Source organism: Heptranchias perlo, chromosome 23 (assembly GCF_035084215.1).
Source record: "Heptranchias perlo isolate sHepPer1 chromosome 23, sHepPer1.hap1, whole genome shotgun sequence".
Classification (NCBI taxonomy): Eukaryota; Metazoa; Chordata; class Chondrichthyes; order Hexanchiformes; family Hexanchidae; genus Heptranchias; species Heptranchias perlo.
Window position 1 is genome coordinate 44,827,557 of NC_090347.1, and position 22,440 is coordinate 44,849,996.

At 46.3% G+C, this 22,440-nt stretch overlaps 2 protein-coding genes across 3 annotated transcripts in view; one reads left to right on the forward strand and one right to left on the reverse strand.

Annotated features, from left to right (window-relative positions):
* Positions 1–2,545: 2,545 nt before the first annotated feature.
* On the reverse strand, positions 2,546–4,765 carry LOC137341332 (cell surface glycoprotein 1-like). Its single transcript, XM_068004457.1, has one exon. It carries the CDS (start codon positions 4,763–4,765, stop codon positions 2,546–2,548), a length of 2,220 nt encoding a protein of 739 aa, XP_067860558.1.
* Positions 4,766–4,953: 188 nt separating this feature from the next.
* The window catches only part of LOC137341293 (pre-mRNA splicing regulator USH1G-like), a 72,753-nt gene continuing 55,266 nt past the window's right edge, over positions 4,954–22,440 (forward strand). For both annotated transcript variants that reach the window (XM_068004410.1, XM_068004409.1), the window contains exon 1: positions 4,954–5,273. In XM_068004410.1, coding sequence (XP_067860511.1) covers positions 5,053–5,273 — 221 coding nt within the window. In that variant the 5' untranslated portion in view covers positions 4,954–5,052. The remainder of the gene's footprint in view (positions 5,274–22,440) is intronic.

Consider the following 22,440-nt stretch of genomic DNA (forward strand, 5'->3'; position numbering starts at 1 on the left):
TATGGATCCTGGGCAATGTGCAGTTCTTGAGTAGGATCCTGGGTAGTGTATGGATCCTTTGTATATATTAGGCCATATTAGATTTAGTGATGAGTAATGAGCTTGAATTAGTCAACAATCTGATGCTAAGGGAACACCGAGCTAACAGTGACCATAAGATGATTGAATTCGATATTAGGTTTGAGAGGGAGAAGGGTGAGTCACGAACCAAGGTGTTAAATTTAGGTAAGGCGGACTTTGGAGGGATGAGGCAGAAATTGACCACAATAGACTGGGCAGAACTATTAACGGATAAAACTACAGATGAACATTGGGAGGTTTTCAAAGAAATATTTGGTAGAATACAAGTCCTGTACATTCCCCTAAAGGGCAAGAACTCGACTTGTGTAATTAAACAATCTTGGTCAACAAGGGAAGTGAGAGATAGTGTGAAACTAAAAGATAGGGTTTTTACGAAGACAAAGAACAATAGAGATCCCACGGAATGGGGGAGATAAAAAGAACAGCAGAGTGATGCAAAGAAAGTGGTAAGAGCCGCAAAAAGGGAATATGAGAAAAATCATACGAGGGATATCAAGGACAACACAAGGTTTTTACAAATATATTAAGAGAAAGAGGGAGGCTAAGAGTAATGTGGGCCCCTTAAAGACAATTGTAAACAATTTTACAACACCAAGTTATAGTCCAGCAATTTTATTTTAAATTCACAAGCTTTCGGAGGCTTCCTCCTTCGTCAGGTGAACGATGAGTAGTGTATGTATCCTGGGCAGTGTATGTATCCTGGGCAGTGTATGTATCCTGGGCAGTGTATGTATCCTGAGTAGTGTATGTATCCTGTGTATTGTATGTATCCTGAGTAGTGTATGGATCCTGAGTAGTGTATGTATCCTGGGCAGTGTATGTATCCTGAGTAGTGTATGTATCCTGTGTATTGTATGTATCCTGAGTAGTGTATGGATCCTGAGTAGTGTATGTATCCTTGGTAATGTAGTGGCAGTAGGGATTGTGGATGCTTTGGTAATAATTTTCCAAAATTCTCTGGACTCGGCAAAGGTCCCGGCAGATTGGAAAACTGCTATTGTAACACCCTTATTTAAAAAGGGTAGTAGGCAGAAGGCTGGAAATTATAGACCAGTTAGCCTAATATCTGTGGTGGGTAAAATTTTGGAGTCTATTATTAAGGAGACAGTAGCAGAACATTTGGATAAACATAATTTAATAGGACAAAGTCAGCATGGCTTTACGAAGGGGAAGTCATGTCTGACAAATTTGCTTGAGTTCTTTGAGGACATAACGTACAGGGTGGATAAAGGGGAACCAGTGGACGTAGTGTATTTGGACTTCCAGAAGGCATTCGACAAGGTGCCACATAAAAGATTATTGCTCAAGATAAAGAATCACTGGATTGGGGGTAATATTCTGGCATGGGTGGAGGATTGGTTATCGAACAGGAAGCAGAGAGTTGGGATAAATGGTTCATTCTCGGACTGGCAACCAGTAGCCAGTGGTGTTCCGCTGGGGTCGGTGCTGGGTCCCCAACTCTTTACAATCTATATTAATGATTTGGAGGAGGGGACCGAGTGTAACATATCAAAGTTTGCAGATGATACAAAGGTGGGAGGGAAAGTAGAGAGTGAGGAGGACATAAAAAACCTACAAGGGGATATAGACAGGCTGGGTGAGTGGGCGGAGATTTGGCAGATGCAATACAATATTGGAAAATGTGAGGTTATGCACTTTGGCAGGAAAAATCAGAGAGCAAGTTATTATCTTAATGGCGTGAAACTGGAAAGTACTGCAGTACAAAGGGATCTGGGGGTCCTAGTGCAAGAAAATCAAAAAGTTAGTTTGCAGGTGCAGCAGGTGATCAAGAAGGCCAACGGAATGTTGGCGTTTATTGCTAGGGGGATAGAATATAAAAACAGGGAGGTATTGCTGCAGTTATATAAGGTATTGGTGAGACCGCACCTGGAATACTGCATACAGTTTTGGTGTCCATACTTAAGAAAAGACATACTTGCTCTCGAGGCAGTACAAAGAAGGTTCACTCGGTTAATCCCGGGGATGAGGGGGCGGACATATGAGGAGAGGTTGAGTAGATTGGGACTCTACTCATTGGAGTTCAGAAGAATGAGAGGCGATCTTATTGAAACATATAAGATTGTGAAGGGGCTTGATCGGGTGGATGCGGTAAGGATGTTCCCAAGGATGGGTGAAACTAGAACTAGGGGGCATAATCTTAGAATAAGGGGCTGCTCTTTCAAAACTGAGATGAGGAGAAACTTCTTCACTCAGAGGGTGGTAGGTCTGTGGAATTTGCTGCCTCAGGAAGCTGTGGAAGCTACATCATTAAATAAATTTAAAACAGAAATAGACAGTTTCCTAGAAGTAAAGGGAATTAGGGGTTACGGGGAGCGGCAGGAAATTGGACATGAATTTAGATTTGAGGTTAGGATCAGATCAGCCATGATCTTATTGAATGGCGGAGCAGGCTCGAGGGGTCGATTGGCCTACTCCTGCTCCTATTTCTTATATTCTTAAGTTCTTATGTATCCTGGGTAGTGTATGTATCCTGGGTAGTGTTTGGATCCTGGGCAGTGTATGGATCCTGGGTAGTGTATGGATCCTGGGCAGTGTATGGATCCTGGGTAGTGTTTGGATCCTGGGTAGTGTATGGATCCTGGGCAGTGTATGGATCCTGGGTAGTGTTTGTATCCTGGGCAGTGTATGGATCCTGGGCAGTGTATGGATCCTGGGTAGTGTTTGGATCCTGGGCAGTGTATGGATCCTGGGCAGTGTATGGATCCTGGGTAGTGTATGGATCCTGGGTAGTGTATGGATCCTGGGCAGTGTATGGATCCTGGGCAGTGTATGGATCCTGGGTAGTGTATGGATCCTGGGTAGTGTTTGTATCCTGGGCAGTGTATGTATCCTGGGTAGTGTATGGATCCTGGGTAGTGTATGGATCCTGGCCAGTGTATGTATCCTGGGTAGTGTATGGATCCTGGGCAGTGTTTGTATCCTGGGTAGTGTTTGTATCCTGGGTAGTGTATGTATCCTGGGTAGTGTATGTATCCTGGGTAGTGTTTGTATCCTGGGTAGTGTATGGATCCTGGGTAGTGTATGGATCCTGGGCAGTGTTTGTATCCTGGGTAGTGTTTGTATCCTGGGTAGTGTATGGATCCTGGGTAGTGTTTGTATCCTGGGTAGTGTTTGTATCCTGGGTAGTGTATGGATCCTGGGCAGTGTTTGGATCCTGGGTAGTGTTTGTATCCTGGGCAGTGTTTGGATCCTGGGCAGTGTATGGATCCTGGGTAGTGTATGGATCCTGGGCAGTGTTTGTATCCTGAGTAGTGTTTGTATCCTGGGTAGTGTATGTATCCTGGGTAGTGTTTGTATCCTGGGTAGTGTTTGTATCCTGGGTAGTGTTTGTATCCTGGGTAGTGTTTGTATCCTGGGTAGTGTATGGATCCTGGGCAGTGTTTGGATCCTGGGTAGTGTTTGTATCCTGGGCAGTGTATGGATCCTGGGTAGTGTATGGATCCTGGGCAGTGTTTGTATCCTGGGCAGTGTTTGGATCCTGGGCAGTGTATGGATCCTGGGTAGTGTATGGATCCTGGGTAGTGTTTCTATCCTGGGTAGTGTATGGATCCTGGGTAGTGTATGGATCCTGGGTAGTGTTTCTATCCTGGGTAGTGTATGTATCCTGGGCAGTGTATGTATCCTGGGCAGTGTATGTATCCTGGGTAGTGTATGGATCCTGGGTAGTGTATGGATCCTGGGCAGTGTATGTATCCTGGGCAGTGTATGTATCCTGGGTAGTGTATGGATCCTGGGCAGTGTATGGATCCTGGGCAGTGTTTGGATCCTGGGTAGTGTATGGATCCTGGGCAGTGTTTGGATCCTGGGTAGTGTATGGATCCTGGGCAGTGTTTGGATCCTGGGTAGTGTATGGATCCTGGGTAGTGTATGGATCCTGGGTAGTGTATGGATCCTGGGCAGTGTCTGGATCCTGGGTAGTGTTTGGATCCTGGGCAGTGTATGGATCCTGGGCAGTGTTTGGATCCTGGGCAGTGTTTGGATCCTGGGTAGTGTTTGGATCCTGGGTAGTGTATGGATCCTGGGTAGTGTTTGTATCCTGGGCAGTGTCTGGATCCTGGGTAGTGTTTGGATCCTGGGTAGTGTATGGATCCTGGGCAGTGTTTGGATCCTGGGCAGTGTCTGGATCCTGGGCAGTGTTTGGATCCTGGGCAGTGTCTGGATCCTGGGTAGTGTTTGGATCCTGGGTAGTGTATGGATCCTGGGTAGTGTTTGGATCCTGGGCAGTGTATGGATCCTGGGCAGTGTTTGGATCCTGGGCAGTGTCTGGATCCTGGGTAGTGTTTGGATCCTGGGTAGTGTATGGATCCTGGGTAGTGTTTGTATCCTGGGTAGTGTATGGATCCTGGGCAGTGTCTGGATCCTGGGTAGTGTATGGATCCTGGGTAGTGTTTGTATCCTGGGTAGTGTATGGATCCTGGGTAGTGTTTGGATCCTGGGTAGTGTATGGATCCTGGGTAGTGTTTGTATCCTGGGTAGTGTATGGATCCTGGGTAGTGTTTGGATCCTGGGCAGTGTATGGATTCTGAGTAGTGTAAACAACCACCACGTGCCTTTCTATACCGTGTTGTGAGTTCCAGGACATCCCAAGGCGCTTCACAAGGAGGTGATGAGACAAAACTCGAGACCAGGCGTTGTGTTCGGTGCCCGTTAAACGCTGCCTCATAATAAAGAAGCGTCTGGTGGAATGGTGAAATCTTGTATTGAATTCAAACAGTTGAAGTATTTAAAACGAATGAAGAAAGATGTTGGAGTTCGCGAGGATGATTGAGCAGAGGGCACTGGTGGGGGGGGGGGGGCACTAGGACCGGCCGGAATCCCCGGGCTGGGAGTCTCCAATATCAGTCCCTCCAGGCTCCTCCTCCCGCCTCTCCCGCTCTCTCCCCGGCCCACGGCTGGTCGCCGGTCGCCGGTCGCCGGCAGTCTCTCCCTGTGGGCGGCCTGCCCCTCTCCATGGTTCCGTCCGTCGGCGGACCCCCCGATGCCTCCCAACGAAGTGCAGTCGGCGCCATGAACGACAAGTACCACAAGGCCGCTCGGGATGGCTACCTGGACCTGCTGAAGGAGGCGAGCAGGAAGGAGCTCAACTCCCCTGACGAGGACGGCATGACTCCGACTCTCTGGGCGGTTTACCATGGCAACCTGGAGGCGCTGCGGCTGATTGTCAGCAGAGGGTAGGTCAGCCGGCGGGCGGGCGGGTCTCTCACTCGCAGCCGGCGATCCTTCAGCATTGTTCCTTTTTGTCTCCCACTCACTCATCGAACCTTCCAGCACGGAAGCATTCGGCCCATCGTGCCTGTGCCAGCTTTTTGAAGCAGCTATCCAATTAGAACCCCCCCCCCCCGCCCCCCCATCACAACAGTAAACCACATTTCTAAACTACTTCACTGGCTGTGAAGGGCTTTAAGGTTGTGAAAGGTGCTATATAAATGCAAGTCTTTTTTTTTTCTTTCCCCTGCAAATTTTTCCTTTTCGTCTATGTATCCAATTTCATTTTGAAAATTACTATTGAATCTGCTTCTTCCACCTTCTCAGGCAGTGTATTCCAGATCATAACAACTTGCTGCGTAAAAAAAATTCTCATCTCCCCCCCCCCCCCACCCTGGTTCTTTTACCAATCTTTTAAAATCTGTGTCCTCTGCTTACCGACCCTCCTGCCAGTGGTAACAGTTTCTCCCTATTTACCAAAACCGTCATAATTTTGAATGCCTCTATTAAATCTCCCCTCAACCTTCCCGGCTCCAAGGAGAACAATCCCAGCTTCTCTAGTCTCTCCACATGACTGAAGTCCCTCATCCTTTCTCATTGAGAATTCCCCTGAGAGGTTTATCTGTTTTCACACTGAGCTTATTTTCAAGTTTAAATGAGCTGTTTTCAAACTTGTTCAAGAACCTAAAGCTCCCTGTTAATTCGCCCTGCAGGTCGGGTGAGGAGAGGATGCGGCTTGGCTGTGATTCCCTCCATAGTTGAATAGCCTGCCAATACTCACTGTCCGAGCGCACCCATAAAGAGTGGCCTCTTGGGCGAGGGGCTGGAGGGCGGCTGGTACTTGTCAAACCTGTACCCCAAATAGAGCCAGCACTTTCAGGAGAGGAGGAGGGGAGGGGAGAAGAGAGGAGAGGAGGGGAGGGGAGGGGAGGGGAGTGATGGGAGGTGATGTTTTTTTTTATTCGTTCACGGGATGTGGGCGTCGCTGGCGAGGCCGGCATTTATTGCCCATCCCTAATTGCCCTCGAGAAGGTGGTGGTGAGCCGCCTTCTTGAACCGCTGCAGTCCGTGTGGTGAAGGTTCTCCCACAGTGCTGTTAGGAAGGGAGTTCCAGGATTTTGACCCAGCGACAATGAAGCAACGGCGATATATTTCCAAGTCGGGATGGTGTGTGACTTGGAGGGGAACGTGCAGGTGGTGTTGTTCCCATGTGCCTGCTGCTCTTGTCCTTCTAGGTGGTAGAGGTCACGGGTTTGGGAGGTGCTGTCGAAGAAGCCTTGGCGAGTGAGGTGAAGGGAGGGGAGTGGAGAGGAGGGGAGGTGACGGGAGAGGAGATCATTAGAAATTGTCTTTGCATCAACACAAAGTCCCTGCTTTGTGTTGTTGTAAAGTGCATCCCAAGCTGTATCTCTCCTGTGCTATCTCCTCGCGATTTGTTTGGTGGTTATCGAGCCTCACTGTGCATGAGATACTGAACTAAACCGAGCATCTCTGCCACGTAGGAACGGAGACAGTTTGGGAATTAAACTGTTACATAAACACCGACCCTGGTCAGGAAACGATTTTATCCGTCCCTGGCCCAGTTGTAACTGAGGCAGATCGTAGCACTACATCCATTGAGCTGACATGGGATCAGCTAACAGACCGGGCGTCGAACCTGTGACCCTGTGTTGTGTACCGCTCACACATGCACTGGTCCATTCTTCACTCTGCCTTCTCCCGGCTGCGAGGGGCAGTCAGTGTCTCCTGATGCACAGAGGCCCACACTGAAAGATTAATGATTGTGACATAATCTTTGTAAGTTTACTGAGTGAGAACCAGCAGCTAATTACTGAGAAACAGTAGCCTGTGTGTAAATATTATATAATTCAGCTAGAACAGATCAGAACGCGGTTAATAGCACTCGCAAAATGCTGGGCGACATCGTGCTCAAATACCCTGGCAATTGGCAATGAAGAAAGGCCAATGTATTCTATAACAATCTGTATATATTACATAAGTCCATATATAATATACATTCTGTATATATTATACCACAGACAGTACATATTATAATAATCCATACCTCACAATAAAAGAAGAGGTAGTTGAGATACTGGATGGGCGAAAAATTGATAGAGGGGGTACTAGAAAGGCTGGCAGTACTTAAAGTAGATAAGTCACTCGGTCCGGATGGGATGCATCCTCGGTTGCTGAGGGAAGTAAGGGTGGAAATTGCCATGCTGGCCATAATCTTCCAATCCTCTAATGGGGGGTGGTGTCAGAGGACTGGAGAATTGCAAATCATAGAATCCTAGAAGTTACAACATGGAAACAGGCCCTTCGGCCCAACATGTCCATGTCGCCCAGTTTATACCACTAAGCTAGTCCCAATTGCCTGCACTTGGCCCATATCCCTCTATACCCATCTTACCCATGTAACTGTCCAAATGCTTTTTAAAAGACAAAATTGTACCCGCCTCTACTACTGCCTCTGGCAGCTCGTTCCAGACACTCACCACCCTTTGAGTGAAAAAATTGCCCCTCTGGACCCTTTTGTATCTCTCCCCTCTCACCTTAAATCTATGTCCCCTCGTTATAGACTCCCCTACCTTTGGGAAAAGATTTTGACTATCTACCTTATCTATGCCCCTCATTATTTTATAGACTTCTATTAGATCACCCCTTAACCTCCTACTCTCCAGGGAAAAAAGTCCCAGTCTATCTAACCTTTCCCTATAAGTCAAACCATCAAGTCCCGGTAGCATCCTAGTAAATCTCTTCTGCACTCTTTCTAGTTTAATAATATCCTTTCTATAATAGGGTGACCAGAACTGTACACAGTATTCCAAGTGTGGCCTTACTAATGTCTTGTACAACTTCAACAAGACATCCCAACTCCTGTATTCAATGATCTGACCAATGAAACCAAGCATGCCGAATGCCTTCTTCACCACCCTATCCACCTGTGACTCCACTTTCAAGGAGCTATGAACCTGTACTCCTAGATCTCTTTGTTCTATAACTCTCCCCAATGCCCTACCATTAACGGAGTAGGTCCTGGCCCGATTCGATCTACCAAAATGCATCACCTCACATTTATCTAAATTAAACTCCATCTGCCATTCATCGGCCCACTGGCCCAATTTATCAAGATCCCGTTGCAATCCTAGATAACCTTCTTCACTGTCCACAATGCCACCAATCTTGGTGTCATCTGCAAACTTACTAACCATGCCTCCTAAATTCCCATCCAAATCATTAATATAAATAACAAATAACAGCAGACCCAGCACCGATCCCTGAGGCACACCGCTGGTCACAGGCCTCCAGTTTGAAAAACAACCCTCCACAACCACCCTCTTGTCTTCTGTCGTCAAGCCAATTTTGTATCCAATTGGCTACCTCACCTTGGATCCTGTGAGATTTAACCTTATGTAACAACCTACCATGCGGTACCTTGTCAAAGGCTTTGCTGAAGTCCATATAGACCACGTCTACTGCACAGCCCTCATCTATCTTCTTGGTTACCCCTTCAAAAAACTCAATCAAATTCGTGAGACATGATTTTCCACTCACAAAACCATGCTGACTGTTCCTAATCAGTCCCTGCCTCTCCAAATGCCTGTAGATCCTGTCTCTCAGAATACCCTCTAACAACTTACCCACTACAGATGTCAGGCTCACCGGTCTGTAGTTCCCAGGCTTTTCCCTGCCGCCCTTCTTAAACAAAGGCACAACATTTGCTACCCTCCAATCTTCAGGCACCTCACCTGTAGCTGTCGATGATTCAAATATCTCTGCTCGGGGACCCGCAATTTCCTCCCTAACCTCCCATAACGTCCTGGGATACATTTCATCAGGTCCCGGAGATTTATCTACCTTGATGCGCGTTAAGACTTCCAGCACCTCCCTCTCTGTAATATGTACACTCCTCAAGACATCACTATTTATTTCCCCAAGTTCCCCAACATCCATGCCTTTCTCAACCATGTTACACCCCTGTTCAAAAAAGGGTGTAAGGATAAAGTTGACAACTACAGGCCAGTCGCTTTAACCTCGGGGGTGGGGAAGCTTTTAGAAACGATAATCTGGGACAAAATTAACAGTCACTTGGACAAGTGTGGATTAATTAAGGAAAGCCAGCACGGATTTGTTAAAGGCAAATCGTGTTTAACTAACTTGATTGATTTTTTTGATGAGGTAGCAGAGAGGATTGATGAGGATTGATGTGTATATGGACATCCAAAACGCGTTTGATAAAGTGCCACATAATAGGCTTGTCAGCAAAATTGAAGCCCATAGAATAAAAGGGGGAGTGGCAGCATGGATACAAAATTGGCTAAGTGACAGGAAACAGAGAGTAGTGGTGAACGGTTGTTTTTCGGACTGGAGGGAGGTGTACAGTTGTGTTCCCCAGGGGTCGGTACTGGGACCACTGCTTTTCTTGACATATATTAATGACTTGGACTTATGTGTACAGGGCACAATTTCAAAATTTGAGATGATACAAAACTTGGAAGGGTAGTAAACAGTGAGGAGGATAGTGATAGACTTCAAGAGGACATAAACAGGCTGGTGGAATGGGCGGACACATGGCAAATTAAATTTAACACAGAGAAGTCGAAGTGATACATTTTGGCAGAAAGAATGAGGAGAGGCAATATAAACTAAAGGGTACGATTCTAAAGGGGGTGCAGGATCAGAGAGACCTGGGGATGTATGTACACAAATCTTTGAAGGTGGCAGGGCAGGTTGAGAAAGCGGTTAAAAAAGCATTCGGGATCCAGGGCTTTATAAATAGAGGCATAGAGTACAAAAGCAAGGTAGGCATGTTGGACCTATATAAAACACTGGTTCGGCCACAACTGGAGTATTGTGTCCAATTCTGGGCACCGCATTTTAGGAAGGATGTGAAGGCCTTAGAGAGGGTGCAGAAAAGATTTACTAGAATGATTCCAGGGATGAGGGACTTCAGTTATGTGGACAGACTGGAGAAGCTGGGGTTGTTCTTCTGAGAGCAGAGAAGGTTAAGAGGAGATTTGATAGAGGTGTTCAAAATCATGAAGGGTTTAGATAAAATAAATAAAGAGAAACTGTTCCCATTGGCGGAAGGGTTGAGAACCAGTGGACACAGATTTAAGGTGATTGGCAAAAGAACCAAAGGCGACATGAGGAAAAACTTCTTTACGCAGCGAGTAGTTATGATCTGGAATGCACTGCCTGAAATGGTGGTGGAAGCAGATTCAATCGTGGCTTTCAAAAAGGAATTGAATAAATACTTGAAGGGAAAAAATTTGCAACGCTATGGGGAAGGAGCGGGGGAATGAGAGTAACTGGATTGCTCTTACAAAGAGCCGGCATGGGCTTGATGGGCTGAATGGCCTCCTTCTGTGCTGTAACCATTCTATGATTCTATATATATTTTGACAGTTTATATTCCGATAGTATATATTTTTTAACACTTTTTTAAAATCAGTACATGATATAACATAGTCAACGTATATTATAATAGATAATTCTATATAATGCTATAATAATAATCAGCATATATTATAACAGGCAATCTATATTACAATATTCAGTATATATTATAATAGTATATGTTTTACAATACTGGCAGTATAATTTGTAATAATTAGCATATATTATAACAAACATATTATGATAGTATATATTTTACAATGCTGACCATATAAATTATAATAGTATAATGTATAATAATTAGTGTATATTATAATAGGCAGTATATATTATAATCAGTATATAAGTCATGTCTAACGAACCTGGTTGAATATTTTTAGGAGGTAACTAATGTGGTAGATAAGGGATGTTATTTATATGGACTTTCGGAAGGCATTCAACAAGGTTCCACATAAGAGACTGTTAACAAAAATGAGAGTGCATGGAATTGGAGGCATTGTATTGGCTTGGATAGGGAATTGGTTAGGAGGAAGGCGACAGAGTGAAGGGATAATGGGTATGTACTCAAATTGTCAGGATGTGACTACTGGGACCTCAGCTTTTCACTATATTTATAAATGACTTGGATGAAGGAATAGAGAGCTGTATACCCAAGTTTGCTGATGACACTAAGTTAGGTGGAACAGTAAATAGTGTAGATGGGAGCAGAAAGTTGCAAAGGGACACTGATAGATTAAGTGAGTGGGCAAAAATGTGGCAGATGGAGTTCAATGTGGGGAAGTGTGAGGTCATCTACTTTGGACCTAAGAAAGACAAATCAGAGTATTTTCTAAATGATGAGAAGCTTGGAACTGTGGAAGAGCAGAGGGATTTAGGGGTCAATGTACAGAAATCACTAAAAGCTAGTGGACAGGTACAAAAAATGATTGAAAAGGCAAATGGTCTTTATCTCAAGAGGGCTGGAATACAAAAGGGGTGAAGTTATGTTCCAGCTGTACAGAGCTCTGGTCAGACCCCATCTGGAGACTGCGTTCGGTTCTGGGCACCGCACCTCAGGAAGGATATACTGGCCTTGGATGGGGTGCTGCGCAGATTCACCAGAATGATACCAGGGCTAAAAGGGTTAAATTATGAGGACAGGTTCATAGAATCATAGAATCATATGGCACAGAAGGAGGCCATTCGGCATATCATGGAAACAGTTTCTCCCTATCTACTCTAACAAAACCTTCATAATTTTGAATGCCTCTATAAAATCCCCTCTTAACCTTCTCTGCTCCAAGGAGAACAATCCCAGCTTCTCTAGTCTCTCCACATTACTGAAGTCCCTCATCCTTTCTCGTTGAGAATTCTCCTGAAAGGTTTAGCTGTTTTCGCACTGAGCTTATTTTCAAGTTTAAACGAGCTGTTTTCAAACTCGTTCAAGAACCTAAAGCTACCTGTTAATTTACCCTGCAGGTCGGCTTGGCTGTGATACCCTACACGGTCAAATAACCTGCCGATACTCACTGTCCGAGCGCACTTGGGCCAGGGGCTGGAGGGCAGCTGGTACCTGTGAAACCTGTACCCCAAATAGAGCAAGCACCTTCAGGAGAGGAGGGCGAGATAGGGGAGAAGAGGGGAGGGGAGGGAAGGGGAGTGATAGAAGGCGAGGGGAGGGGATATGAGGGGCGGGAAGGCGAGCAGAGGGACGTTGAGGGGAGATAAGGTATGGGGAGGGGAGGGTAGGGGAGGTGAGGGGCGATGATTGGAAATTGTCTTTGCATCAGCATAAAGTCCCTACTTTGTGTTGTTGTAAAGTGCATCCCAAGCTGTATCTCTCCTGTGCTATCTCCTCGTGATTTGTTTGGTGGTTATCGAGCCTCACTGTGCATGAGATACTGAACTAAACCGAGCATCTCCGCCACGTAGGAACGGAGACAGTTTGGGAATTAAACCGTTACATAAACACCGACCCTGGTCAGGAAACGATTTTTCTCCTCCCTGGCCCAGTTGTAACTGAGGCAGATCGTAGCACTACATCCATTGAGCTGACATGGGATCAGCTAACAGATCGGGCATCGAACCTGTGACCCTGTGTTGTGTACCGCTCACACACGCACTGGTCCATTCTTCACTCTGCCTTCTCCCGGCTGCGAGGGGCAGTCAGTGTCTCCTGATGCACAGAGGCCCACACTGAAAGATTAATGATTGTGACATAATCTTTGCAAGTTTACTGAGTGAGAACCAGCATCTGATTACTGAGCAACAGCAGTCTGTGTGTAAATATTATATAATTCAGCTAGAACAGATCAGAACGCGGTCAAGAGAACTCAGAAAATGCTGGGCGACATCGTGCTCAAATACTCTGGCAATCGGTAATGAAGAAAGGCCAATATATTCTATAACAATCCATATATATTATACCACGGACAGCACATATTATAATAATCCATATTTATTAAAATAGTTTATATTTTTTGTAGACCTGGAACTTTTTCTAACCTCCCCTTTAATTCTTTCATCTTAATTTGTTCCCTCTTATTAGTAGTGGAAATAATTTCTCACTATCCCTGGTAACATCCCGGTGAATCTACGCTGCACCTTTTCCATTGCTTTATATCATTCCTATAATAAGGGGCGCAAAACTGTATACATACTCCAACTGTGGCCTAACTAAGGTCTTGTAGGAGTTTAACATTATCTTTTTATTTTGTAATTCCGTGCTTTATTATGGCATTACCTACTTACTTACCATTAGTGATTATATTACTCTGTATCATAGTACCTTGTCTAAAATGTCGTGGCAACAGTTGTCCACAGTCAGTAGTGAATATTTCTTTTATGTACAAGTGGTAACAAGAGTTGAAAGAGAGGGTCTTCAGAAACTTACTCCACAGATGCATCTAGTGGCCAGAGGCTGCAACTACATTGTGACAGTTGACGTAGCAAAATCGAACGGGCAATGTTGACATAGAAATTTATAATGGGAAACGTTGACAGAAAAGCGTGACCAAAAATCATAACAACAAGTCATGGACAGGAAATGCATGACCTACACAACATTTTAAAAATAATGTATAGATGTATTATGCAGATAGGTAGTCGAAAGATGGCTTCTGACTGAATCACAGTGAATCAGAGTCAGTCGTAAGCCCTTCATTACAGTGTAAACATGGGCATTAATACTTTTCTCTCTCCTCAAGGTGCCAGTCTTGGCTCAGTGGTAGCACGCTTCCTTCTGTATCAGGAGGTCGTGGGGTCAAACCCCACTCCAGAGATGTGTGCATGGAATCGAGGCTGACATTTCAACCAGAGAGTTTGGGATGAGATGTTAAACCGAGGCCCCATTTGCCCTCTCGGATGTAAAGGGCCCTGTGGCACTATTCAAAGAAGAGCAGGGGAATTCTCCCTGGTGTTCTGGCCAATATTTATCCTTCAATCAACATCAACAAAAACAGATTATCTGGTCAATTATCTCATTGCTGTTTGTGGGATCTTGCTGTGCACAAATTGGCTGCCGCATTTCCTACATTACAACAGTGACTGTACTTCAAAAGTATTTCATTGGCTGTAAAGCGCTTTAGGATGTGCTGAGGTCATGAAAGGTTGCTATATAAATGCAAGTTCTTTCTTTTCTCTCCGTTATGCTGCTCGCTCTCCTTTTCTCATTCCCATTTATCTCTTTACTCACCCTCCTGGCTGTGGGTAACAGTCTGGAATCGTTCCCCCTCAATCTCGTGCTCCATTGAGATAAATCCAGAGAGCTCAATGCGTGTGTAGGTATCGTGGTATCCACTGGGAAAGGAAATCGGGCGGCGTGCAAAGTAGGCGCAGGTTCGCTATTGCTCATTTCGCGCTTTCACCAATTTCACTACCATGGATTCTATAGCAGGATTTCACTATCACCAGGAATAATGGGATGGCCTCAACTCCATTGATCGTGACTTCGACTTGGAAGGTTGTAACAGAACCTGGGAGGAGAGAGATAGGACCCAACAATATGGAGAAAATATGGAAGAACAAGAGGAAGGGGCAAGTCACAAGAAAGAAAAACCCCAAATCTACAGGGATCAGACATTTTCTCTGGACAACACCTTTTTCTTGCAGTGGGGAAAACTCTACTAAATTAAGAGCAAGGGAACATTTTTTGGGCAGCAATTTTACTCTGTATCTAACCCGTGCTGTACCTGCTCTGGGAGTGTTTGATGGGACAGCATAGAGGGAGCTTTACTCTGTATCTAACCCGTGCTGTACCTGCTCTGGGAGTGTTTGATGGGACAGTATAGAGGGAGCTTTACTCTGTATCTAACCCGTGCTGTACCTGCCCTGGGAGTGTTTGATGGGGCATTGTAGAGGGAGCTTTACTCTGTATCTAACACATGCTGTACCTGCCCTGGGAGTGTTTGATGGGACAGTGTGGAGGGAGCTTTACTCTGTATCTAACCCATGCTGTACCTGCTCTGGGAGTGTTTGATGGGGTAGTATAGAGGGAGCTTTACTCTGTATCTAACCTGTACTGTACCTGTCCTGGGAGTGTTTGATGGGACAGTGTAGAGGGAGCTTTACTCTGTATCTAACCCGTGCTGTACCTGCCCTGGGAGTGTTTGATGGGGCATTGTAGAGGGAGCTTTACTCTGTATCTAACACATGCTGTACCTGCCCTGGGAGTGTTTGATGGGACAGTGTAGAGGGAGCTTTACTCTGTATCTAACCTGTGCTGTACCTGCCCTGGGAGTGTTTGATGGGACAGTGTAGAGGGAGCTTTACTCTGTATCTAACCCGTGCTGTACCTGCCCTGGGAGTGTTTGATGGGACAGTGTGGAGGGAGCTTTACTCTGTATCTAACCCATGCTGTACCTGCTCTGGGAGTGTTTGATGGGGCAGTTTTGAGGGAGCTTTACTCTGTATCTAACCTGTACTGTACCTGTCCTGGGAGTGTTTGATGGGGCAGTGTAGAGGGAGCTTTACTCTGTATCTAACCCGTGCTGTACCTGCCCTGGGAGTGTGTGATGGGACAGTGTAGAGGGAGCTTTACTCTGTATCTAACCCATGCTGTACCTGCTCTGGGAGTGTTTGATGGGGCAGATTGCTGCACATGCTTCTCCCACTAATGCAGGCAGTGGTTGGTCAAACCTTGTGCCCCTTAAAGGGATCACTGGAGACCGCTCACAAAATGGCCAGGAAATATCGAATTTCAATAAGGAGAGTGCTCCTCTTGGGCCCAAAACAAAAATCTGGGCAGCTGCTGCCCTCTGCTAGACCTCCCCGCAGGTTTTCGATCGTCTTCATCTGTAGCAAAACATACCCAACAAGTCCTATCAAGTTGCAGCTGCGCTGAAACAGCCGTGAGATCCACGTAGCCTGACATTTTCCAGGAATCCGCTACTTTTATTTGTGTTCACTCGTTTAGTGAGATAGTGGGGCTGATTCAGGGGTATCGAATCTGCCTGTGTCTAAGGCATATGCCGGGGCAGGCTCCTGCAGCAGGTAGAGCGGAGCTGGAGATTCCAGATCATTGTTAACAGGTCGACTCTGTCACACCGAGACATAAAACGGGCATCAGGAGCCTCCTCCAGCGCCCAGCTCACGCACGTGAGGAACACAGGAACAGGAGGAGGCCATTCAGCCCCTTGAGCCTGTTCCGCCATTCATTTAGATCATGGCTTAACTCTATTTACCCGCCTTGGTTCCATTATCCTTAATACCCTTACCCAATAAAAATCTATCAATCTCAGTTCTAAATTTTTAATTGACCCCCAGCCTCAACAGCTTTTTGGGAGAGAGAGTTCCAGATTTCCACTCCCCTTTGTGTGAAGAAGTGTTTCCTGACATCACCCTGAACAGCTTAGCTCTAATTTTAAGGTTATGCCCCCTTGTTCTGGACTCTCCCACCACAGGAAATAGTTTCTCTCTATTTACCCTATCAACTCCTTTTAATCATCTTAATCATCTCAATTAGATCACCCCTTAATCTTCTATACTCAAGGAATACAAGCCTAGTCTCTGCAACCTGTCCTCATTATTTAACTCTCTTAGCCCCGCTATCATTCTGAGGGAAGTCATCGACCAATGCCACCATTTGCCAAAACAAAATGGCTAAAACGAGACCACGGAATCATGGAGGGCAGTTCCACAGAAACCCAGTTAGCCTCCCTTACCTCGTCTATGTGGAGTGTTCTCCATGTGTCAGCTAGGATAGTGAGTGTTGGCAGGCTATTCGACCATAGGAGCACTACCGTCGAGCCGGAGCATGGGCTGCTGATTGGCTATCACCCATTTTACACTGTTGCACAATGTCAAGATCTACCCCACAGTGTTTTGTGGTTTAAATGTTACAACAGAAAAGTAGGATATCAGAGAAATCAGCCCCAAGGCCATAGATTGTAGAGGATCACTAGGAAGGAGAAGGATATCCCACCTTCTGCTCACCTACAAACTTTCCAGGAGGGGTCAGGGGCAGGAAGCCTGGCACACTTTCTCCATTTTCTTTCTCAGGGAAGCCAATTCATAGAACTTGCAGCTCCAATGGAGGCCATTTGGCCCATTGCCCCTGTGCTAGCTCTTCAACTGGAGCTGTCTTACTCTATTCCCAGTTCAATACCCTATACCCTATCCTTTTATATTCTTCCCTTTCAAGTACTTATCCAGTTCCCTTTTAAATGTTATTCTATTCCCGCATCATATTTATTTTAAAAAATTTGTGACGGCAATTTTTTTTTGGCTGCGTATGGGACCACTGGTGTTGGCCATAGTGGCTCCATGTAGTGTCACTGGTAATGGCAGTAGGACATTCTTGTAATGCCACCGACAGGACGTGGGAGGAGACTACTCACCCAAGTTCTCTGGAATGTGCAATTTGATCCAGTCATTGTCAGGCAGGCAACAGAGTTCAGACAAGGCGGAGTGCTAACAGTACTGATCTCCGAGAACGCACAGCGCTGACACTACCAAATTCAGAGAACTCACAGCACTGACACTACCAAATTCAGAGAACTCACAGCACTGACACTACCAAATTCAGAGAACTCACAGCACTGACACTACCGAATTCAGAGAACTCACAGCACTGACACTACCGAATTCAGAGAACTCACAGCACTGACACTACCGAATTCAGAGAACTCACAGCACTGACACTACTGAATTCAGAGAACGCACAGCACTGACACTACCGAATTCAGAGAACTCACAGCACTGACACTACTGAATTCAGAGAACGCACAGCACTGACACTACCAAATTCAGAGAACTCACAGCACTGACACTACCGAATTCAGAGAACTCACAGCACTGACACTACCGAATTCAGAGAACTCACAGCACTGACACTACCGAATTCAGAGAACTCACAGCACTGACACTACCGAATTCAGAGAACGCACAGCACTGACACTACCGAGTTCAGAGAACTCACAGCACTGACACTACCAAATTCAGAGAACTCACAGCACTGACACTACCGAATTCAGACAACTCACAGCACTGACACTACCGAATTCAGAGAACTCACAGCACTGACACTACCGAATTCAGAGAACGCACAACACTGACACTACTGAATTCAGAGAACTCTCAACACTGACACTACTGAATTCAGAGAACGCACAACACTGACACTACTGAATTCAGAGAACTCTCAACACTGACACTACTGAATTCAGAGAACGCACAACACTGACACTACCAAATTCAGAGAACTCACAGCACTGACACTACCGAGTTCAGAGAACTCACAGCACTGACACTACCGAATTCAGAGAACTCACAGCACTGACACTACCAAATTCAGAGAACTCACAGCACTGACACTACCGAGTTCAGAGAACTCACAGCACTGACACTACCGAATTCAGAGAACTCACAGCACTGACACTACCGAATTCAGAGAACTCACAGCACTGACACTACCGAATTCAGAGAACTCACAGCACTGACACTACCGAATTCAGAGAACTCACAGCACTGACACTACCGAATTCAGAGAACTCACAGCACTGACACTACCGAGTTCAGAGAACTCACAGCACTGACACTACCGAATTCAGAGAACTCACAGCACTGACACTACCGAATTCAGAGAACTCACAGCACTGACACTACCGAATTCAGAGAACTCACAGCACTGACACTACCGAATTCAGAGAACTCACAGCACTGACACTACCGAATTCAGAGAACTCACAGCACTGACACTACCGAGTTCAGAGAACTCACAGCACTGACACTACCGAGTTCAGAGAACGCACAGCACTGACACTACCGAATTCAGAGAACTCACAGCACTGACACTACTGAATTCAGAGAACTCACAGCACTGACACTACCAAATTCAGAGAACTCACAGCACTGACACTACTGAATTCAGAGAACTCTCAGCACTGACACTACCGAATTCAGAGAACGCACAGTGCTAACCCTACCACAGCGGCGTGTGCGCATGCACAGCTCAATATCGAGTGTGACACAACTGCGCATGCGCGACCCGGTGTTTCTGGTCGCACCCTGCAGCGTGTGCGCATGCGCAGCTCAATATGGAGTGCGCATGCGCGACATAGCAGGGCATGCGCAGTTTGTCGTTATCACGGTGGTGCTATTCACAGCGTTTTTTTAACCCCTTTACGTAAGTTTTCTTTTGAAGTTCCTCAAATACAGTGTTTTGTGGTTTAAATGTTACAAGAGGAAAGGATACTGGAGAAATCAGTAGACCCCTGGCAATCTGTGCAGGCCTTAGATTACCTACCTGGCAGAGGACGATTGTCTCACTTTCTTGTGGGTCAGCAATGCAGAGCACACCTGAAGGCAAATTGTAACCATGGGGTGGCCTCACCTGTTATGCTTGTGGTTTATTGCCAGTTAGCACCGCGATATCAAAAAGGGCCCCGATGAGCAGCAGTGTGAGTCCATCACCAAGACTGCCTAGTTTCACCTCCGTAACATCGTCTGTCTCTGCCTCAGCTCATCTGCTGCTGAAACCCTCATCCATGCTTTTGACCCATGACCATTGACCTTCCTGTGCACAAATTGGCTGCCGTGTTTCCTACATTACAACAGTGAATACACTTCAAAAGTACCTCATTGGCTGTAAAGCGCTTTGGGGCGTCCTGAGATTGTGAAAGGTGCTATGCAAATAAAAGTTCTTTCTAGTTTTTTTTATGTCAAGTGTCGAAACCTCCCAGGAAATGTCCAACCAAAGTTGGCGACCCCACCTCCCAGTCTCCTCCTCCTTGCTGGTGTCCTGCGCTGTGACCCTAGCGTTCTGAATAAGAACAGGTGTTCGCTGTGACAGAGGCTGGGATTGTAGAGGATCATTGGGCGGGAGAAGGGTTATTTCTTTTTGTGCTGAGCCGTTCCTGCCCCCCCCCCCCCCCCCCACAACTCCCCCCCACAACTCCCCCCCCCGAAAACCGTTCAGGAATCTGCCCCATCAAATCATTTGTACCCTCGGGGAGGATCCCATCCCCGTTCCCATTGAACTGCCAGCCCTGGGTGTGCTCCCAGCTGGTAAATTGTCCCGGGTGCTCATTTCAGGATGGATCGGTTACAAGATGAGTCATTTCACCAGACCTGACCTGACCAGCTGCTCCGCTTAACATTTTAATTAAGCTAAGGTTCTGTAGATTGTCTCATCCCACACGATATCTCATTAGGGTTCGGTCTATAACTCATGTTGAAGAGTCCTCTCCAGTCCCAGATGCTGCAGACAGTTCAACCCCTTTCCACCAGATGCAGTAATTGAATGAAAACCAATCTTCAGTTGCCCAGTTTTGTTGTCGATGAGCTGCGACAGTTTAATTGGGAGCGCTGCTCTCTGACCTTTGTCCATCGCTCACACAGGTTGGTCAAGCGTTTCAAAGATACTGGAAATAAATAATCGAGCACATTGCGCATCGTCACTGAGTTTAAAATGAAGCAAACTTTAACTGGAGGACTCTGCAATCGCCTCAGTGTCTGTAGCAGGTAATTCTAACGATTCCCCGGTCCCAGTGGGTCAGAGACCGGGCTACAACACTACGCCAATCCTCCCACCTCGAGTGCGAACACTAAATTAACTCTCCGGTGATATTTTTATTCAGAAGCTTTGGTGTTGCGCTGAGGTACAAAGTGCAGTGTGCCACCGAGGTTATAAAGAGTAAAGGAGAATCAATCATAGAATCTTACAGCACAGGAGGCGGCCATTCGGCCCGTCGTTCATGTGCCGGCTGTTTGAAAGAGCTATCCAATTAGTCCCATTCCCTGCTCTTTCCCCATAGCCCTGTAAATTGTTCCTTTTCAAATATTTATTCAATTCCCTTTTGAAAGTTACTGTTGAATCTGCTTCCACCACCCTTTCAGGCAGTGCATTCCAGATCATAACAACTCGCTGTGTTAAAAAAAAGTTCTCATCTCCCCTCTGGTTCTCTCGCTAATTATCCTAAATCTGTATCCTCTGGTTACTGACCGCCCCCTGCCAGTGGAAACCGTTTCTCCCTATCTACTCTATCAAAACCTCTCATAATTTTGAACACCTCTATTAAATCTCCCCATAACCTTCTCTGCTCTGAGGAGAACAATCCCAGCTTCTCCAGTCTCTCCACAGAAATGAAGTCCCTCATCCCTGGTACCATTCTAGTAAATCTCCTCTGCACCCTCTCCGGTGAGAAGGCGAGGTAAATAAGTGGTCCAGTGACTCCAAGCTTGGGTTTTAAAAGTCTGAGATTAGAGGAGGAAGGGGAGACTGAGGGAAGGAAGGAGTGCTTGTTTTGAGGTCCTGGGAAAGAATGGGTTAAAGTAGGAGATGGTGTGATGTGTCTCCCAGCAGTGCCAGTACTAGAGCTGGTTAGCCGTGTTTTGAGGCACTGAGCACCTTTGCTGTGTTGTAGTCTTTGGGCCTCGGGACCTACTAATGCTGGGTCCCGAGCACTACACTATCACCTCAATTTCAACACAGAGAGAGCGTAGGCAGCAGCAAGAGGAGTGTGTGGGGTGGGATTTTGGAGCTCAGGAGGAACCAGGGAGGAAAGGTCAGAGGAGCATTGAACATAATAGTATTGATAAAGGAGAGAGAAAGGGTACGCCAGAGAGGGAGGGAGAGAGGGGGGGAGAGACTGAGAGGAAGGGAGAGTGAGAGTCAAAGAGGGGGAAAAGAGAATCTGAGGGAGAGGGTGAGAAGGAGAGACTGAAAGGGAGAGGGTGAGACAGAGAGGGGGAAAAGAGAGCCTGAGGGAGAGGAGAGACTGAGAGGGAGGGAGAGACAGAGACAGAGGGGGAGAGAGAGTCAAAGAGGGGGAAAAGAGAATCTGAGGGAGAGGGAGAGACTGAGAGGGAGACACTAAGGGAGAGGGAGGGAGAGAGTCAGAGAAGGGGAAAAGAGCGTCTGAGGGGGAGACGGAGAGGGAGAGACGGAGACTGAGAGGGAGAGAGGGAAATGGAGAGACAAAGAGGGAAAGACAGAGAGAGGAGATGCTGGAGACCAACAATGAAAGAATGATCTTAGCCATCGGACAGCAAGCATTATCTTGTATCTGATCTGATCGGTGAGGTGGAGAGGGAGCCAGGGTACTGAGTGGGAGCGCTGGTTTAGTGAAATGCTCCACTTCACTTACATTGTGATTGAGAGGAAAGCAGTTCATTGAGATGAGTTTCTCTAGGGTAGGGATGTCAAACCTTTTGGAGCCGGGAGGCCAGATACATGTCAAAACCAGTGATGGGTCGCACATGATTATACAGTAATGAGAACCCCCAACACAAAAATGCAAGTCCCACATGTAA